At 45.2% G+C, this 19609-nt stretch overlaps 1 protein-coding gene across 5 annotated transcripts; it reads right to left on the reverse strand.

Annotated features, from left to right (window-relative positions):
* Positions 1–5541: 5541 nt before the first annotated feature.
* On the reverse strand, positions 5542–19156 carry LOC146354025 (CMRF35-like molecule 2). 5 transcript variants are annotated; one of them, XR_014788272.1, is made up of 7 exons: positions 18918–19156; positions 14824–15180; positions 14440–14626; positions 11700–11738; positions 10793–10836; positions 8242–8382; positions 5542–6403 (listed from the first exon to the last, which is right to left on the reverse strand). XR_014788272.1 is itself a non-coding variant. In XM_084838000.1 (7 exons), the coding sequence occupies exons 1-7, from the start codon at positions 18964–18966 to the stop codon at positions 6242–6244; spliced, it is 864 nt and encodes a 287-aa protein (XP_084694126.1). In that variant the 5' UTR covers positions 18967–19156; the 3' UTR covers positions 5542–6241. The 5 variants fall into 5 exon arrangements, 4 of the variants coding, with proteins under 4 accessions (XP_084694126.1, XP_084694124.1, XP_084694125.1 ...); XM_084838000.1 differs by having other exon boundaries at positions 11700–11809; positions 14824–14994; XM_084837998.1 differs by having other exon boundaries at positions 11700–11809; positions 18918–19113.
* Between the last annotated feature and the right edge of the window lie 453 nt (positions 19157–19609).

Consider the following 19609-nt stretch of genomic DNA (forward strand, 5'->3'; position numbering starts at 1 on the left):
TCCAGCATATGCACTCGGAACTGAACTCGGAACGATGGCAGTTTTCAATCAAATACATCTCAGGTTATTTAATTACTGGTTCAAACTGGGCCTGATGAGTGATGCCAGGCTTAACGGTATACTGCCTTTGATGACTTTGGGTAGAGAGGTGACTCACAGGGTATGTGTGCCCCATATCTGTCAGCAGCGAGAAGTCCCATGGATGCAAGGCTGACCTGGTTTCCTTCTCTTTGGAAAGAGGTTGTTGTTACATATATATAAAAAAGGACACATATAGGATTGCTGTTTCCCGCCTCCCAGCTGAGCATAGCAGAGCTGAGCAAGCTGCTCCAGCTGGTCCAGGGACTACAGAAGCAAGCAAGCTCCCAGAGAGAGAGCGACCAGAGAGAGCGAACAGGGGAGTTGCAGTGGTTGAAGAGACAAAGGAGACAGAGGCTAAGAGGTAAGTGGGCTGCAGGAAGCCCAGGGGGCTGCCCTTTGTCCTTCTGGTTGGCTGTGAGCTCACCAGGTGCTTCTGAAAGCTCCAACTGAATTGGGTGTGTGTGGCCTGAGTACTCCCAGCAGCTGAGTGGGCGGGAAGCTTCAGTCTGTTTTCCGCCTCCCAGCTGAGCAGAGCAGAGCCGAGTAAGCTGCTCCAGCTGGTCCAGGGACTACAGAAGCAAGCAAGCTCCCAGAGAGCGAGCAACCAGAGTGAGCGTACAGGGGGAGCAAACAGGAGTTGGCCAGGGGAGTTCGGCAGGGGAGGTCAAGGGGGAAGTCCCTAACATTTTTTTTTTATTTTTTCATTTTCCCCCATTCTTTTATTTTATTTTATTTTTTAACTAACTTTTTTTTCATTTATTTGTCTTATAACACATACTTCCACACCAGTGGGACTCTGCTTTTAACCTCTACTGAGTAGAGGAGCAGGCACAGGCTAGTCTAGAACAATCACAAAGCTAGACACAAAAAGGGAAAAGAGGCAATGGAAGGACAAGACTCTCCAGTGGTGGTGACCTGCAAGGTGTGTGCAATGTTTGTTTTCTTGCCTGAGAACAACATGGCCTACACCTGCAACAAGTGCAAGTTGATCACGCTGCTGGAAGAAAAAGTAAGTGGACTGGAGCGGCGACTGTCGACCCTCCGGGGAATAAGAGAACACGAAGAGTTCTTGGACAGAATGGGGGAACTACAGCAGCAAAGGGAAGACCAGAAGCTTGAAGAGCAATAGCAAGATGAGGCAGTGGGAAATGCTGAGGTGAAGAAAAATGGAGTAGAGGATACTCCTTGGAAAAGGGTGACAGTTAGGAGAAGAACAACTAGACGCCACTCCGCACCAGTGGAAGCAGTGGAGCTGTGGAACCGATTCCAGGTACTTGCGGATGAGACTGGAGGACAGCCTGCAGAGGAAGAATCACAGGTGAACCTACATGAGAGTGAGCAAGAAGCTGAAGGTCAGTCAAACAGAGGCGATGAAACCCAGGCCTACAACAACAAGAAGAGTGGTAGTAGTGGGAGACTCCTTGATGTGTGGGATCGAGACCCAAGTATGTCGTGAAGACCCATGGACTCGCCAGATATGTTGTCTCCCAGGAGAACAGATTAGAGATGTGACTGAAAGGTTGCCTGCATTCATAAAGCCCACTGACAGGTATCCCTTTCTTCTCATCCATGTGGGAACAAATGATACCGCCAAGCGGAGCTACGAAGAAATCACGTCAGACTTTGAAGCTTTAGGAAGGAAACTCAAGAACTTTGGGGCCCAGATAGTTTTCTCATCCATCCTTCCAGTAGTTAGAAGAGGGATAGAAAGGGAATGAAAAATACTCCGGGTGAATGACTGGCTACGAAGGTGGTGCCAACGAGAGAGATTTGGATTCTGGGACCACGGGCTATACTTCCTGGAAGATGGGCTGTTGGCAAGGGACGGGTTGCACCTCACAAAGGCTGGGAAGAATGTGTTTGGCCACAGCATGAAGAACTTCATCAGGAAGGCTTTAAACTGAATCCTACGGGGAAGGGAGATGTAATGTTGGGGGTAACAATGGACATAGGCGCATGCTCTGCAACGGAGAGAACAGCTCTGATAGCGCCCAATAATAGTCTTCAGACACATGTAGGAAGAAAGCCAGACTATGAAGCACATGGTTTTCGATGTCTATATACTAATGCCCAGAGTATGGGAAACAAACAGAATGAACTTGAACTCTTAATACAAGAGGGAAATTATGACTTGATAGGTATAACTGAGACTTGGTGGGATGACTCTCATGACTGGAATACAACAATTGAAGGATATAACTTGTTCAAAAAGAACAGGAGGAACAGAAAGGGAGGTGGGGTTGCACTGTATGTGAAAAATACATATATCTGCACAGAAATACAGGAGGATGAGCTTGGTAGCCCCATTGAGAGCATCTGGATCAAAATCAATGGAGCAAAGAATAAAAGGAACCTGGTGGTCAGAGTCTACTACCGGCCACCCAATCAAGGAGAAGACGAGGATGAAACTTTTGAAAAGCAAATAGCCAATGTTTTAAGGAAGCATAATGTAGTAGTAATGGGGGACTTCAATTTCCCCAATATTTGTTGGGAGACAAATTCTGCAAAACATGGCCCCTCCAGGAAATTCCTGACTTGTGTGGCAGATAACTTCCTCCTACAGAAAGGAGAGGAAGGAACTAGAGGATCGGCTATCCTTGACTTGATCCTAACCAACAGAGATGACTTAGTGGATAAAGTAGCAGTTACAGGAACTCTGGGGGAAAGCGACCATGTTGTACTTGAGTTCTTGGTTCTAAGGGAAGCAAAAGCCGAGCGTAGTCAAACGCGTACCCTGGATTTTAGGAAAGCTGGTTTTAATAAACTCAGAACAATGATCACTAAGGTCCCATGGCAAGCGATGCTAACGAGAAAAGGAGTCCAAGATGGGTGGGAGCTTTTAAAAAAGGAAATTCTCAAGGCACAATTACAAACAATTCCAACAAGAAGAAAAGGTGGAAGACAACAGAAGAAGCCAATGTGGCTTCACAAAAAGCTTAGGGATGACCTGAAAACAAAAAAGGACACATATAGGAAGTGGAAAGAAGGCCAAGTAACAAAGGAAGAGTACAGGCAGGTAGCACAGAATTGCAGGGATGGCGTCAGGAAGGCTAAAGCTGAGAACGAGCTGAGGTTAGCGAGGGATGCTAAAAACAACAAAAAGGCTTTCTTCAGCTACGTGCATAGTAAAAGGCAGAGGAAAGAAATGGTTGTTCAGCTATTAAATACGGATGGCAAAATAATAACAGATGACAAAGAAAAGGCAGAAGTGCTCAATTCCTACTTTGGCTCAGTCTTGTCCCAAAAGAGAGTCTATGACCCCCCTGGCAAAGGTGAAGTACCAGCTGAGGGGGCAAGATTGCAGCTTGAGATTGATAGACATATGGTCAAGGGACACCTAATTACTTTAAATGAGTTAATATCTCCAGGGCCAGATGAACTGCATCCTAGAGTACTAAAGGAACTGGCAGAAGAACTCTCAGAACCGCTGTCTATTCTCTTTGAGAAATCATGGAGGATGGGGGAAGTGCCAGATGACTGGAGGAGGGCTAATGTTGTCCCTATCTTCAAAAAGGGTAAAAAGGAGGAACCTGGGAACTACAGACCAGTCAGTCTGACATCAATCCCTGAGAAAATTCTGGAGCAGATTCTAAAGCAATCCATCTGGAAGCACCTTGAAAAAAATGCAGTGATTACTCGAAGCCAACATGGATTTGTCAAGAACAAATCCTGCCAGACAATTCTGATCTCATTTCTTGATCAAGTCACCTCCCTTGTGGACCATGGGAATGCTGTGGACATAATATACCTCAGCTTCAGCAAAGCTTTCGACAAAGTGCCCCATGATATCTTGATGAGCAAACGAGCTCAAAGTGGGCTAGATGAAACAACGATCCGGTGGATCCACAGTTGGCTACAGAATCGGACTCAAAGAGTGCTTATCAATGGGACCTTCTCAAACTGGGGAGAGGTAACGAGCGGGGTACCACAGGGCTCAGTCCTGGACCCAGTGCTCTTCAACGTTTTTATTAATGACTTGGAGGAGGAGGTGCAGGGAATGCTGATCAGATTTGCAGATGACACAAAATTGGGCGGGATAGCTAATACCCTGGAAGACAGAAACAAAATTCAAAGTGATCTTGATAGACTGGAGCGCTGGGCAGAAAATTTGCTCATATTCATCCCATGAACTATAATGGGGGCGAATAACTAGTTAAAGTATTAAGGGTGTGATCCTATGCATGTATAGACAGAAGAAAGTCTCACCACTCCCAGCATGCCCCAGCCAGAAGGCTGTTGAGTTGTAGGGCTTTTTTTCTGTCTAAACATGCATAGGAGAGTGCCCTAAGTCATTTCAATTAGTTGATAGCAACAAAAAGCAGAATTACATGTACATTTTGGGAAGATGATTTAGTATTGGGACTAAGACAAGGAGACCAGGTTCCTTCTACCAGTGTCAGGAGGATATTTCTCCTTTATTTTTGGAGCACTTAACTGTTTCTTGCTTCTGTTCTTCCTCCAGTTTCGGGGAGGATGTGGATTTCCAGCAGGCATGGTGGTGACAATCTAGACTGAGAAATGGTTTGAACCCATTTCCCAGGCTGAAATGTGCCCCCAGCCTTAGATATAGCCTCGGAGACTGGCGTTTGAAGAGCAAGCACTGTTTGATGGGATCATACTGAATTTCCCTGAGGAAGGACTTCTATGTGGTCCGAAACGCACAGGAACTATTCATTTTGGGTGAGTAAAACATCTTTTTTGTCTAGCCCAGTATTGCTTTTTGCTTTTGGACATCCCCTGTGGGGTTTCCCATTTTGTTGGCTTCACTCCCCCCACTCCCTGAACTTCACCATCTTTTTGTAGGCTGTGCCATCGAGGAAGCATTTCACTGATTTTCAGGGCAGAATATAGAACTGAAGGAAGTGTAGGGTGAAATTACTACCAGCAGCAAGATGCTACATCTTCCTTTTTAACCTGTAAGGCTCCAAAGTGAGGGCAGTTAGCATTTCCTTCCCTCTGACTGCCTCATGTGCCATTGTCATGAAGCCAAGATAGATTATACATTATATAAAGTATAAAAACCATTCATATAATGACATAAAACAGATAGCACACACAACAACAACAACATATATCTAAAACATTAAAAGAATCAGCCAGAGACAGTCCAGGACCTGATTGTTATATGCTGCCAAATGCCTGAGAGAAGAGGGCAGTTTTAACCTGGTGCTGAAAAGATAACAATGTTGGCACCAGGCAGGCCTCGTCGGGGAGATCATTCCGTAAATGGGGGCCACCACCAAGAAGGCCCTCTGCCTTGTTACCACCTTTGGAGGAGACACCCGGAGGAGGGCCTTGGATGCAGAGTGTAGTGTATGGGTCAGTTCATACAGGGAGAGGCGTTACATCAGGTACGGTGGTCCCAAGCCATTTAACCAGGGAAAACCTCTCCAGTTGTATCTCAATCACCCATTTTCTTATCCACACCTGCACAAAGATTGTGCTTTTGTGCCACTCTTTCGCTACTTAAAGGATTTTTATTTATTTATTTATTTATTTTGCATTAAGAGAAAGACAGAAGAAAGCAAGGCGTGGGGGAGAGCACAGGAGGATCATAGGTGCATGAGGTAGGGCTGTTGCACCATAAAACCCTTGCCTGGAAACACCCCTGGAATTTGCTTTCCTGGCCTTTCTGGGGCAGGAACGAAAAAACACAGCATGGGAAAAAGCTGTGCATAGTGCATCAGCTCTACATTTTGACTACTGCAAGTCCTGCCCAAAGCACTTTGTCGACTTCTGAGCTTCTCCTTTTCAAACTTTTCTTTACAACTATAAGAACCAAAAACATGCTTACTTTTAACAAGTGTGATTTTCAGGAAGCTGAAATGCAGGTCAGATCCAGATTCTATGATACACATAACAAGACATATAGTCTTGCATTAAGGTACTCTTAAAGCATCCCCCTTCCTGTTCAAATGATACTGGCCTCTCTGGCATGCTCCTGCAATTTCCTACCATAGCTCTAGCTAATGCAGATCCAGTATCTTCCTTTTGTAGTGTGGTCTGTTTGCTTTTGCTCTGCAGGTGGCTGTGCTGAAGCAGAGCAGTGGTTCAACTCCACTGAATTGCCCATTGCTCTTTGAAAGGAAAGGAACTCTGATCCAGAGGGCAAGTCTGGATGAGAACAGCATGGCAACGCACTTCAGGATTTCCATGATTGTTAATTGTCAGGCTTCTTTGTCACTTCTGTATAAATGACCTCCTGAGTTGGTGGTTGTGGGAGGGCTTGGCTGGGGAGAGCTACGTTGTCATAGATGGCCTGATGCTGCAGGTCCGAAAGAACCAAAGTGGCATAAGAAACCTCATCTCTCTTCTCCGAAGCCTGAAATTTAAAAAGATGAACATTGTGCACATGTGTTGAAACAGAGCAAGGTCCATCTAACCTGCAGGAGTCAGTGGCACATGGGCACTGCTTTTTCAGGAGATCCACCTTACTTCCCCCAAACTGGCCAGGGCTGTAGCTAGACATTGTGTAGGGAGCTGTATTGGCCCAGGCCTGTAACCAAATTACCTGTAGTGTTAGAGGAGCCTAGAGATCCGTAATGCTTTGCTTAAGTTCATTATTAGTGCAATTCCCTTGCTAGTAGGCCTCTGAGCATGTGAGATGAGTCAAAGGCCGATAACAACCCCACCACATTCCATACTCCTGAGAAACGAAGTTTGTTTGTCTTAAAGCCGTAGGTCAGCGGTCCCCAACCTTTTTGGGACCAGGGACCGATCAATTGAAGACAATTTTTCCACGGACTGGGGGGGGATGGGACCGGGCCGCAGTAGGGATGTGGGAACCCCCCTTACCTTGGGTCTGCCGGGGGGGGCCATACGTCCCTCCCCCCCCAGAATCCTCGTTGGCCCTGGACTTGCTGCGGAGCTGCTGGCTGGCTCCGGCCGGGGGAGGACTTCCGGCCATTGCATAGCGGACGCCATTTATGCCCCTGTTCTTTGCAGTAATAGGCTATTACTGCAAAGAACAGGGCTGGAGCCGGCCGGCAGCTCCGCGGACTCACCGCAGAGTGGAGCCAGCCAGGGCTGGTGAGGATTCCGGGGCCGGGGGGAGGGACGGATCAGGGGGGGTAAGGGGGGTTCCCACACCCCTACTGCGGCCCGGTCCCTAACAGGCCACGGACTGGTACCGGTCTGTGGCCCGGGGGTTGGGGACCCCTGCCATAGGTGGCTGTGCTGGGAACCAAGCACTGCTGGTCTATGCTGGGAATGAATGCTAGGTGGTGCTTGCTAGTGTCATGCTGCCTCAGTGCTGACATGTATGGTATAAAACCCATGTTTACCCCATGGCTCTGGGTTCAGAGAAGCTGTCTGATCCAAACATTGGGTACGCCTGTGTGCAGTAAGTTACTCAATAAAGTATCTTCTTATCAGTAAACCTGAGTCTGATTTATCACTATCTTGGCACCTCTAAATTAGGAGTTCAAAGCCTACGGCTGGGTCAATACAGGCACAGGGCTAAGGGGACCCTGAGGAGCAGTGCAAGTCCATGCAGAGCAGCAGAAAATGTGTCACCTAATCATATTTATTCAATATGGTGAATAACACAAACTTTAATTTTAATAGAATAAACCTATGCCATGTGCTTGCTGGTCATCCCAGTGCTTTTGCCCTCATCTGTCAGAAGATGGGAGTCTGGTTTACTTCTGAGGAAGCAAGTGACTAGAATACTGCCTCCCTTTTATCACCTGAGATATTATTTTATTTTAATTGGAAGCAAAAATTCAGAGAAGGTGGCTGGACTATCTAGGGCTGGCCCAACATATTTTGCTGCCAGAAGGGAAGAACCAGATAATCCACGCCCCCATTCCATGTACAAAAAAAAACTGGACTGGCAGATGAACCTGTCTTCAGTGCTAACAATGGGACACTGCACCTTATCTTCCATTGCACCTGAAGGCAGCAGGCTAACATAGGGGACTCGGAGTGGCCTTCATGGCACACATGTCTCTGCTCCAACACCTTGCTGATGCCTCCTAGCATCTGCCGCCTGAGGCAACTGCCTCATTCTACCTAATGGTTGGGCCGGTGCTGAGACTATCCTTGAGGGACCAGCCTGTCCCTTGCTGTGGTGACAATGGACCTGGATCTGCCAGCTATTCCTAACAGATAACACTGACTGAACCAACTATGTTATGCTGTACTTTTTTTTCTTCCTACCTCTTCCTGGGATTGGATCCCATCATTGATACTTTCAGGATGGACCCCAACAATCCTGTAGAGCCCCACCCCATCAGCATCTGGGGGGTGATCAGGAATGGGATCCTCACGGTGGGCATCTTCTGCATTGTGTGTAGACACCTGGGTAAGTGGGGAGAGAACTTGACTTAGAAAGCCAGTCGCAGAAACAGCCTAAACAGTAGCAATGGTACCTTAAGGAAGCATGTGGCTCATTGGTTGAAATGCTGTCACTCTGGAATTAGGCTGGTATAAATGAAGAGACAAGCTCTGATATGGGAGAAACATCAACTCGATGATGTGCTCGGTACTCAAGAGGATGTCTTCTAGCCAGCCCTGTTTTAAATGTGCTACTAAACACAACGGTTTAAGCATGAGACCCAACACGTGTCGGAGTCTCAGCAACATTAAAAGATGCACGGTTGTGACGACTTATTGTGGTGTTTTAATACCACCTTCCACCACTCCTGATTTCCTGCATAAATGTAGAACTTCTGCACTGTGCCTATTTTGACTTCTCAGAAATACGAACTTAAACTGTTCTGGGGCTGCTGATTGTGAATGAGTCAGTGCCTGTATAATCTCACACCCTTTGGTGACTGCTAGCTAGCAGTCACTAAGTCACAGGGGCACAACTTACTGAGCCCTGAATACCACCCTGGAAACACGCGTTGAGCCAAACAGACTGCACATTATATTCTCATTTAAAATTTATAAGAAAATCAGCATCATTCTCAAATTAAGTAAAATATGCATGAAATGTGGCAGCTTCTGGTGCACTCTCCAGGAATCGATTCCGCCTGTTTTGCAGTCCTGGTTGTTTTGCACAGTGTCTGGTGAGAGAACAGTGCCTCTCCCCTGCAGGCACTTCCGGCTAGCGGCTTCCCCAAGGACAGTAGTGCGGTTGGAAGTGACACAGGTGCACTGAGTCAGCATGCTTGACAGCTGCAGTCTACATGGGGACTGTGCCCACGCCATGGTGATGCAGCTCATCTAGATGGACCCGGCTGCAGCCCTAACCACCAGGGGTGCCTGACCTCTTTCAGCCCGAAGGCCAAATTCTATTTTCGAGTAGTGCTAAGGGGCTGCATTCCAGGGGTGGGTGGGTCGAAGTCTTCCTCATGATGGTGCTGTCAGGGTGGAAACTGAGCCGATAGAACCCCAGAGCAGTTCTGATTCTGAGGAGGAACAGCAATCCGTGGAAGAGGAGCCGGCTCATCCCTCACAGGCTCAGCACCTGGCAGAGATTCCTCCTGCCGGCATTCCCGAGATAGATAGTGACCCTGGTAGTGAGAAAGTGCGGGAATGAGGCTTGCTAGATGCTCGACGCAGACGCAGAGAGCGACGAGCGATGGAGGGCGCGGAAAGGAGGCGCAGCGCCCGTTTGGCGTGCAAGCAACGGCTGCCTCCCATGGACCCAAGGGAAAGAGGGAGGATCTCTCCCTAGCCCATCAGTTCTGGGTCTTCAAGTGACTCTCCTTCAAACGGGGATCAACTGCCTATTCGAAGCTTAGGCCACTTTGCTGTTCCTTGCTTTAGTCGCTAGTGATTAGCATCTGAAAGAGTCATTAAGTTGTAAAAGGATTAAAGCTTTGAAAAGAATCCTTTCGTCTATGTCTTGAGTTGGCTGTTGGAGTCTACTGAAAGAGGCCGCCAAGGCGTCCCTGACAGGTGCCATGTATTGGATTTCTACTCAAAGTATAATAATTATTTCTGAATTTGCAGTTATGCATGTAAATTAGCATATGCAAATATCATGCAAATTGGCATCCTCTTTTGTCTTCTTTTTTGGTTATGCATTTCCTCTTTTTGAGTGATGATAAGTGACCTGCAGGCCTGAAGTTCACCACCCCTGCTATACATACTTACCTGAGCGTAAGTGCCATTGAATTCAATAGGACTTACTTCTGAGTAGATATATAGGAGTACACTGTTAGTGGAGCAGAAAAGCAGCCATAATAGCACTTCTCTCCTTGCCTCCCCCGCCATTACCATTTCATCGGAGGATTTCATTGCTAGGAAAGCAGAAATCTAGAAGACCCAGGATCTAAGCGCTTAGGATGTGGTAGATTCCAAATTCCAGAAATCATTCTGGCTCAACTAGAACTGATGTTTCTAAACCAAACTCCATCTGGTGCAGAATTTGCCCCATCTTTACAAAAAGAGGGAGCTAAAATGGCATAAATGCACTTAACGGCTATAGGTGGAAATATACCCTTACTTTTAACATTGAAGATATTAAGCTGGGTAGCTGCTGGGTTCTTCTGAGTGGAAAATGAAACTAAGGCTGCAATCTTATGCACACTTACTTCAGAGTAAACACTATTGAACTCAGTGGGGCTTACTTTTGAGTAGTCATGCATAGGATTGCACTGTAAATGGGTCAAAGTGTGGAGCAAACATGCTAATTCAGAGATCTCAGCAAATATCCAAGAACAATTTTCATTCTTAAGACAGCTCTCCCTGTGACATTATGAAACCTTTTGAAAACTGGTGTTTAGAATGCATAGGGTGATATGATGATTTGTCTTACCATGTCTGATAGGTTTATTTCTTTTTTTCTCGGCAACCACAATCCTGAAATATGTACATAAATCAGAAACTAGATAAGTCAAACTAAACAGATTCAACAGGTTAAGCCGTAAAAAAAACATCTGCTTGGCTAAAATTCCACTGGAATTAATTGTACCTACCAAGGATAATACTAACTAAAGCAACAGAACCTGAAAATTTGCTAATCCTAGTGCCAGCATATTTTGCTACCTGTCACCACCACACCCCTTTAAGGTCTCAGAGAAGTTTAGGCGCTGAATATTCATTTGACATCCCCACACACACTTCTAGGGTGGCCAGATGCAAAAGAGAACAGGGCTCCTGCACCTTTAATAGTTACATAGGAAAGGGAATGTCAGGCTTTGCATGACAAGGATCACCTGCTGAAATTCCCTCTTTTCCCTCTGCCGGGGAAAAAGGTTTTATGTTCAAAGCATGTCTGGAAATTTAGAAATCAGCTTGTTAATAAATCTTTCCTGCACCCACTAGTTTTGCCTTCTCACCATTTTGCTGTGTGGTGTGGCCACCCTTCACATAGTAATCCATCCTGCCATGAGCCTTTTTTATGCTTTGCATGTTTACTCAGAAGTAAGTCCAACTGAGTCCATTGAGGCTTACTCTCAAGTAAGTAGACACAAGATTGCAGCCACACAGTCTGACATTCATGTTTACTTGGAAGGAAGTCCTCGGTGTTCAAAGGAAACTATTCCCAACTATGTGTGCAGAGGTCTGCTGCCTTTTATTTTTCCATAAGAATGCAATGCTGAGATAAATTATTTAATGGAGTTTGCGAGTTAGGATCAAGAGGAAGAAGGTGCGAAGGGGGGAGTAGGGATGGGTTGACAACCAGGCTCAGTAACATACCAAAAGCAGGACATTGTTCTAACCTGTTCTCTTTTTCCTTGACACCACAATCCACACCACAGCTACAAGTAAGAGAAGAATAAACAGTGGAACAATGCAATATTTCAGAATGTGGAGTTCTGATATTGAAGACCTGCTGGCAAAAAAGGACAGAACACCTGTTTCCACATATTCCCTTAAAAACACACACACCAGAATTCCCATTTCTTCGTATTCTCTTTAAATGGCAATTTAATTAAGAAATACATAATTCTTAGGTAACAAGCACAAAAGTACATCCAAATAATACACCTGCTGTGGCTAGGGTCAGTTTTGGACACCAGTCTGGCAGGACTGTACAAAGGATAGGTATGAGTTTGGTTGGTGGACTGACCGTATCAAACAAGTATACCAGAAAACCTTTTTGTGGGGTGGGGGAATGAGTAAGTAAACACTGGAACATCGAGAATGTAATCGCTAAGCCAGTTCTTTAACTGTATTGGAAAGACGGGATTCTGTGATCAATAAATTATGCAAATTAGTTCACATAATGGGATCTAATTTTCCACAATTACTTCTAATAAAAAGACTTGGGTCTCCCCTTCCTCCTTGACCTTTTTTTTAAAGTTGGCACCAGTGAAAAAGAAGGTAGAAATGAATAGTGAACTGGGAGCAAAGGGATAACAGTAGCACAAGCACACACCCAGGGCCAGCCCAAGACATTTTGCTGCGTGAGGCAAAAGACAAGATGGCGCCCCCTTCCATTCCATGTACAACAGCTGACTGGACTGGTGGCTGAATCTTTCTTCAGCACTGGCAATGGGGCAGCATCCTTCGTCACACCTGAAGGCAGCAGGCTAGCTTAGGGGGCGCAGGGTAGGCTGTGTGACCCACAGATCCAACACCTTGCTACTACCTCCCAACATCTGCCACCTGAGGCAACTGCTTCACTCTGCCTAATGGTAGGGCCAGCCTTGCACATGCCTATATTGTTTGTTCATATGATCCCTTTTAACTTTGTCTTGTTTTTGCCTATACCTTTCCTGCCTCTTCCATTGCATATTATCATATAATGAGCAGTGGCTTGGCATTTACAGATTACCTCTGACCTCACAGCAAGTGAGCCATATCTGACTATTTGGGGCATGGCCCTGTCCACGCCACTAGTGATCCATTTTTACATTGTTCTATAGTAGATCTTTTTAGAAAAAATCTTCCAGTATTTGCACACGTTTTCAGCACCTGGATGAAAATATATAATATGCTACACAGAGAGGAACAGTGAGGGATAAGTCACCCAAAAACATAATTATGTTTTGAGAGGCAAACTGGGCAAGACTGCTAATACTGCTGCTGGTCCCTTATAAAAGGGGAGCAAATGGTTACCAAAAAAGGTAAGGAAAGAGCGTAGAAAATGGGGTGGGGTGGGGTGGGGTGGGGTGGAGTGGGGGTGGGGGTGGGGGTGGGGCTAGATGACAAAGAAGGTATGAAACTGTAGGAACAGATGATAATGGCAGCAGCAGATTGCATGAAAAAGGGTCAATGTAATGTGTACCTTAGGGGTGGAGATGAGGCCCATAGAAAAATGCTAGGAAGCTTTGCAGGATGCACACCAACAGAAGCCCTGCTGAGCATCCTTTCATTAATTTTGTCAGTAACCAGGCACCTTTGAACGTTTTGCTTCTATCAGGAAGGCAATACTCTCAGTATGAAGGATCAGATTCTGAAGGCCCCCCTGGGGACATCAGATCATTCAGGTTAATCATAGCCATCCCATCTTCTGTATTCCCCTGTTACACTATAAACGTGGTGTATTCTGGCCAGTTTTGACCTCTGTTCTCCAAGCCATGTTAGCTAGGATATAGGTGGAAGTCTTTTTTACTCTGCAAGTGTGGGAAAGTAAGTTCCATAACCAGACATGTTTCCTTCAGGTGAGCAACACAGCACAGGAGAGCAGCATGAAAGCCAAGGACTTGAAATGGCTTTCCAGCCTTGGCATTCTTAAGGGTGCCTGGTACCACAGCCATCCAACATCACATCAATGTGTGACATGCACTTTACCAAACCAGAAATCTCTCAGTTAATCAGGCTGAGAGATCCAGAATCTTACAGAGGCAGAGTTAAGAAACACACCAAGTTTTGAAAGAAATTAAAGATTTATTGAAAGACTGATTACCTGTGAATATCCTTTCCCAAAAGACAGTAGGTATTTCATTTGGCTATACAGCCCCAAATGTATGGCTATGGAACCCCACAAGTATTTGGTTATGCAGCCCCCAAACCCAAAGCAAGTAATGAAATGCAATAGACACCATTCCCAGTATCTGCCCACTCATACTTACATACATGCGGCTAATGCTGGCCAAGCAATTAGCATAATATGAAAGTGGGTCAGGGTGAAAACATGTGTACAGTCTGATCCAAGTGATAAAATAAGCACCATAATCAGACCTGTTTCTTTCCGGTTGAGCAACACAGCACAGGAGAGCAGCATGAAAGCCAAGGACTTGAAGTGATTTCCCCAGCCATGACATTCTTAATGGTGCCTGGTACTGCAGCTGTCCATCATCACATCAGTGTCAACAATGTATATCCGAAAGATAACTAGAGGCATCTTTCTCCCATTTAATTTGACAGATCAGACACACGAGATGTTTGCTGCAGGGATGTTGCCCATATTGGGTAGGCAGGAGGAGAAAAGGAGGTATGGTAAGCATCTCTTGGTCACTGATCCTTCATAAGAAGGAGCCCATGTGTTTAGAGAGAGGGAATCACAATACTCACCCTGTGGGAGCAGGGCTGGAATTGGATTCAGCTGTTACCCCTGTAGAGGGATCAGGGTCTGGTTGGTCAGCAGTTGATGACCATTCTGGTTGTTGAGTAGTTGATAGCCATTTTGGTTGCTCAGTAGTTGATAGCCACTCTTCTTGTTCAGGAGTTGATAGCCTTTCTTCTGGATCTAAGGTGGGGGCTAAACACAAAAATTATGGTGAAAGTTCCTCTAATATAACAACATTCCATGTGTCAGACCATGAAAAAGAGAGCTTCATTTATCCCTTAATTTTCTAGAGATTTTTAATTTAACTATTTGCAAAGAAATGTGCATGTACTCGCAACTCATTCCAGCATTTTTATCATTACAATAAGGAGAGAAGGAGAAATGTTTACCTGGGGAAACAGTTACGTTAACATCATGTGTGATATCGAAGAAGAATGGACGATCTATTCTGCATTGATAAACACCAGAGTCTTCCATTCTCAGCTTGTCCATGGTCACTTCAAAATACTGCTTTTCCTTGTTGTCTTCGATGGAGATGCTGCCCTCTCTCACCTTTCCCTCTGATACGGATTTAATTAATATAGAACAAGAAGTGGGAAGAAAGTGTGGTTTCAAAAAAAAAACTTGTTTCACTTTGCACCAAAGTTTTGTATTCTGTTCATAGCTTTTGGCATAACGGCAAAACAAAGACAGCGATCCTCCCACATGACTGTCCATTTTGCCAGGGCCAGTCAAAGCCCAGCAACCTGTGGAAAACAAAGATAACTGTAGACACTGATAACAATGCATCTTATTTCACACAGTCATGCTGTAGCATGTCCTGATAAATTGTTTGTTCTGGCATGAACATCTGTGCTACCTGCCTGTACTCTTCCTTTGTAGCTCGGCCTTCCTTCCACTTATTATATGCGTCCTTTTTTGTTTTCAGGTCATCTCTAAGCCTTTTGTGAAGCCTCATTGGCTTCTTCTGTTGTCGTCCACCTTTTTTGTTGTCGGAATTGTTTGTAATTGTGCCTTTAGAATTTCCTTTTTTAAAAACTCCTATCTTCAAAAAGGGTAAAAAGGAGGAACCTGGGAACTACAGACCAGTCAGTCTGACATCAATCCCTGGGAAAATTCTGGAGCAGATCATAAAGCAATCCATCTGGAAGCACCTTGACAACAATGCCGTGATTACTCGAAGCCAACATGGATTTGTCAAGAACAAATCCTGCCAGATGAATCTGATCTCATTTTTGGATCAAGTCACCTCCCTTGTGGACTGTGGGAATGCTGTAGACATCATATACCTTGACTTCAGCAAAGCTTTTGACAAAGTGCCCCATGATATCTTGATGAGCAAACGAGCTCAAAGTGGGCTAGATGAAACAACGATCCGGTGGATCCACAGTTGGCTACAGAATCGGACTCACAGAGTGCTTATCAATGGGACCTTCTCAAATTGGGGAGAGGTAACGAGTGGGGTACTGCAGGGCTCAGTCCTGAGCCCAGTGCTCTTCAACATTTTCATTAATGACTTGGAGGAGGAGGTACAGGGAATACTTATCAAATTTGCAGATGACACAAAATTGGACAGGATAGGTAATACCCTGGAAGACAGAAACAAAATTCAAAGTGAGCTTGATATGCTGGAGTGCTGGGCAGAAAACAACAGAATGACATTTAATAGGGATAAATGCCAAGTTCTGCACCTAGGAAAAAGAAACCAAATGCACAGTTACAAGATGGGGGATACTTGGCTCAACAATACTACAAGTGAGAAGGATCTTGGAATTGTTGTAGATCACAAGCTGAATATGAGCCAACAATGTGATGTGGCTGCAAAAAAGGCCAATGCTATTTTGGGCTGCATTAATAGAAGTATCGCTTCCAAATCCCATGAAGTACTAGTTCCCCTCTACTCAGCACTGGTCAGGCCTCATCTGGAGTACTGTGTCCACTTCTGGGCACCACACTTTAAGAAGGATGCAGACAAACTGGAGAGGGTTCAGAGGAGGGCAACAAAGATGATCAGGGGACTGGAAACAAAGCCCTATGAAGAGAGACTGAAAGACCTGGGCATGTTTAGCCTTGAGAAGAGAAGACTGAGGGGAGATAGGATAGCACTCTTCAAGTACTTGAAAGGTTGTCACAGAGAGGAAGGCCAGAATCTCTTCTCGATCATGCCAGAGTGCAGAACACGGAATAATGGGCTCAAGTTACAGGAAGCCAGATTCTGGCTGAACATCAGAAGAAACTTTCTGACAGAGCAATACGACAATGGAACCAATTACCAGGGAGGTGGTGGGCTTTCCCACACTGGAGGCATTCAAGACGAGCTTGGACAGCCACTTGTCAGGGATGCTTTGACTTGGATTGCTGCACTGAGCAGGGGGTTAGACTCAATGGTCTTGTAGGCCCCTTGCAACCCTACTATTCTATGAATCTATGATTCTATGATGAGGAAAAACAACTCCATGCACTTAGGCTAGCTGAAGAGATGCTGTTCTGAGTGCCATTGCTTGCAGAAGTCAGCTAGTGACTACAAGGAACAGGGCTTTCTTGGGGAGGACACATCTCCTTTGGTGCTCCCTCCCTAGGGACGGTTGCTGGCAGGGCTTTTCTTAATGTGCAGTTTTACACAACATCTGCAGTTCTAAGCCAGGTTTCTGTAGCTTGAATGGGGAGGCTGTGCAGTTCTGAATCGGTACTCAAATGAAGAAAGAAGGCTGTGCATCCAAAAGCATGTGACTGTGACGGAGGAGTTCAATATAGATCAAACCTGCAGGGTGAGATCCTGTGGGTAGATGCAGAAGGCTCTGCCTTAACGTGAATGAATGGCTTGATGGGGCTAATCCTTTAGTGCAGAGGTGCTCATTCAGGCATTACTGTATTGGCTCTTTACATAGTAAAAAAAAACAACAACTTTGTCCTCACTTATCCCAATGAAATTATGGATATTTAGTTATCAGCAGGTTTTCCTGCCTTGTGGTAATTTTACCACTGGCATAACGTTGTGATGCCCTTGAAGTCTGTTCATATTTGGCTTGCAATATGCCAATGTATTTTAAGGTGGGCTCCCTTGTGGCTGAACATGGTTCTCGTTGAAAGTCATGTGAACTTCTCAAAATGGGCATAAAGTATTCATAATAATAATGTGTCTCCTCACTTATGCCTCAATGTCAGGGGATGCGCCAGGTAAATGTATTATTTACAAAAGTAAATTATGCAGGTCTAGCTGTTGAGAAAGTGAAAACCTCTGACCATCCATGGTGCAGCTAGGTAATTTTAGACCCTGGACTTTATGGTCCAGTCCCCCCCACACACACACTTTTTGATGACAATTGTGAAGCATACAGCTAACATTTCTTTTCTCCATCACTACCCTGCTGCCGTTCCATGCTTCACAACTGCTTCTACATGCCTGACATGTTAAAGCAAACAAAACAAAACAACAGCAAACAAAAACTGGGTTTGCTAGCCCTGATTTTTTTTTTAAAGGGAGTAGTTATGCATGTTAAATGCACTTAAATCATAGCACTATCATGGCTACAAGAATAAAATGGAATTTTATGGGCAACAAACCAATCAATTAAAACATTCACCCAACAAAGCAATGAGTTCAAACATTGGCATATCAGCCAGTGCAACAACTTGTGCCAGCAACCTGTCATGGAGCAAGGAGTCATGATACACTTGCCTGGGCAACTGTGGCCATCCACTCAGCCCCATTGTATGATTTCCAAGTGGCCATGTGAAGATTTGCATGCAGAAAAACGTACAAGCCAATATAGAACAGGAAAGGCATTTTTTCGCAAGCATTTGCATGAAAAAATTCATTTGCATTTTTCAAGCATTCAAGCATGATACCTGTAACTGGTGAGTCAATTATGATTTAAGCCAAGATAACTTAAACCATCACTACCATCCAATAGATTTCCCATGGAACTGGAACATACTAGTACATCCAAAGCGTGATGGAGACTGTGGCCATCAACAAGACAGATCTTTACAGCTTACCAAAGGCATCAAGTGTGGACAGTCCATTGCATATTAGCCACCATCAGGCAAGCCCAGTTCTCCAGAGTCTCACCATGTGACGATTATAAACAATTACATAGAAATGGTCCTCTGAATCCAACATGGGACGCAGCAAATCACAGACATGAAAGTCAATTTACTTAATGATAAATTGAAAATAAAATGAAATAAAATTGATGTAGAGCAGGAGTATATGTGAAGTGAATTTTAAATTTTTGATTAGAGCCCGCCCCCCAACGTATAATGAATACAAGCTTATCTTTCTGGACTTCTCTTTTTATGACTTTATGTCCTCACAGATGTTAAATGCTGTCTTTCTCTAGCTTGTCCCCTCTGATCTTTTGACATCCCCTCTTCTGTCCCTGCTTGGATCTTCCATAACAACTGCCTACACCTCTTCATTGGAGTCCTGCTTCCCCCGTTGAGAGTAGCTGCCTCACTACCACATTTCCCTCTTCCCTACCTGGAATCAGCACCCAACCTAGAAGAGGCAACATCCTTGACAGCTTCATGGTTCTGCTTCCCTTTTGTAGCCAAGCTGGAGGGAGATCAAGGGGGGCTGATCTCTCCCAGGAAGCTCAAGATGGCCTCATAAGGTTTGACAGTCCAAGAGCTGGAAGAGAAACATCAGTGCTCACGGATGAGATCTTGATGAGTCTGAAACAGAGCAGCTTCCCTTTTACAGTCCTCCATATGCTTCCTGCTGTGGTTAGTGTGCTTCTGCTTTTAAGGCAGGCACAGGCAAAAGAGCAGAAGGACCGCCCTACTGGGTCACGCACTCAGGGCCCACTGAGTCCAGCACACTCTCAACGCATCTGGGTGACAGCAGCCAGCCAGATGCCTGTGGGAAGCTCACAAGCGGAGCATGAAAGCATGAGCATTTCCCTTTTGTTTATTCCCAGCATCTGGTGCTAAAAGGCATATTGCCTCTGAATAGGGAGGTTCCATTTAGCTAGCATGGTTAATAGGCATTGAGAAACCACTATGAATTTCTCTGATCCTTTTAAATCCTGTATTTTCCGGTTCTGTCACCCTGAGACCCCACACAGCTCACCTGCTATCTTTAAAGCCTGGGCCATGTTCCCTTCCTGTTCCTTAGGCCTCTCGCAACACCTATGTGGTGCTACGTTTCTCCCTTCATAGAATCCCCAGCCG

Source organism: Heloderma suspectum, chromosome 2, assembly GCF_057233095.1.
Source record: "Heloderma suspectum isolate Gila_16-S chromosome 2, 16-S_ref, whole genome shotgun sequence".
NCBI classification, from domain to species: domain Eukaryota; kingdom Metazoa; phylum Chordata; class Lepidosauria; order Squamata; family Helodermatidae; genus Heloderma; species Heloderma suspectum.

What these genes read in the sequence shown, in the direction of transcription:
- LOC146354025 (XM_084837998.1), bottom strand. Translation starts at nt 18,966, where the DNA reads ATGAAGCTGTCAAGGATGTTGCCTCTTCTAGGTTGGGTGCTGATTCCA. An exon ending in TAACGTAACTGTTTCCCCAG is followed by an intron (nt 14,627 to 14,823) that starts GTAAACATTTCT and finishes TTTTGTGTTTAG; the next exon opens with CCCCCACCTTAGATCCAGAA. An exon ending in GGATCCAATCCCAGGAAGAG is followed by an intron (nt 6,404 to 8,241) that starts GTAGGAAGAAAA and finishes TTTAAATTTCAG; the next exon opens with GCTTCGGAGAAGAGAGATGA.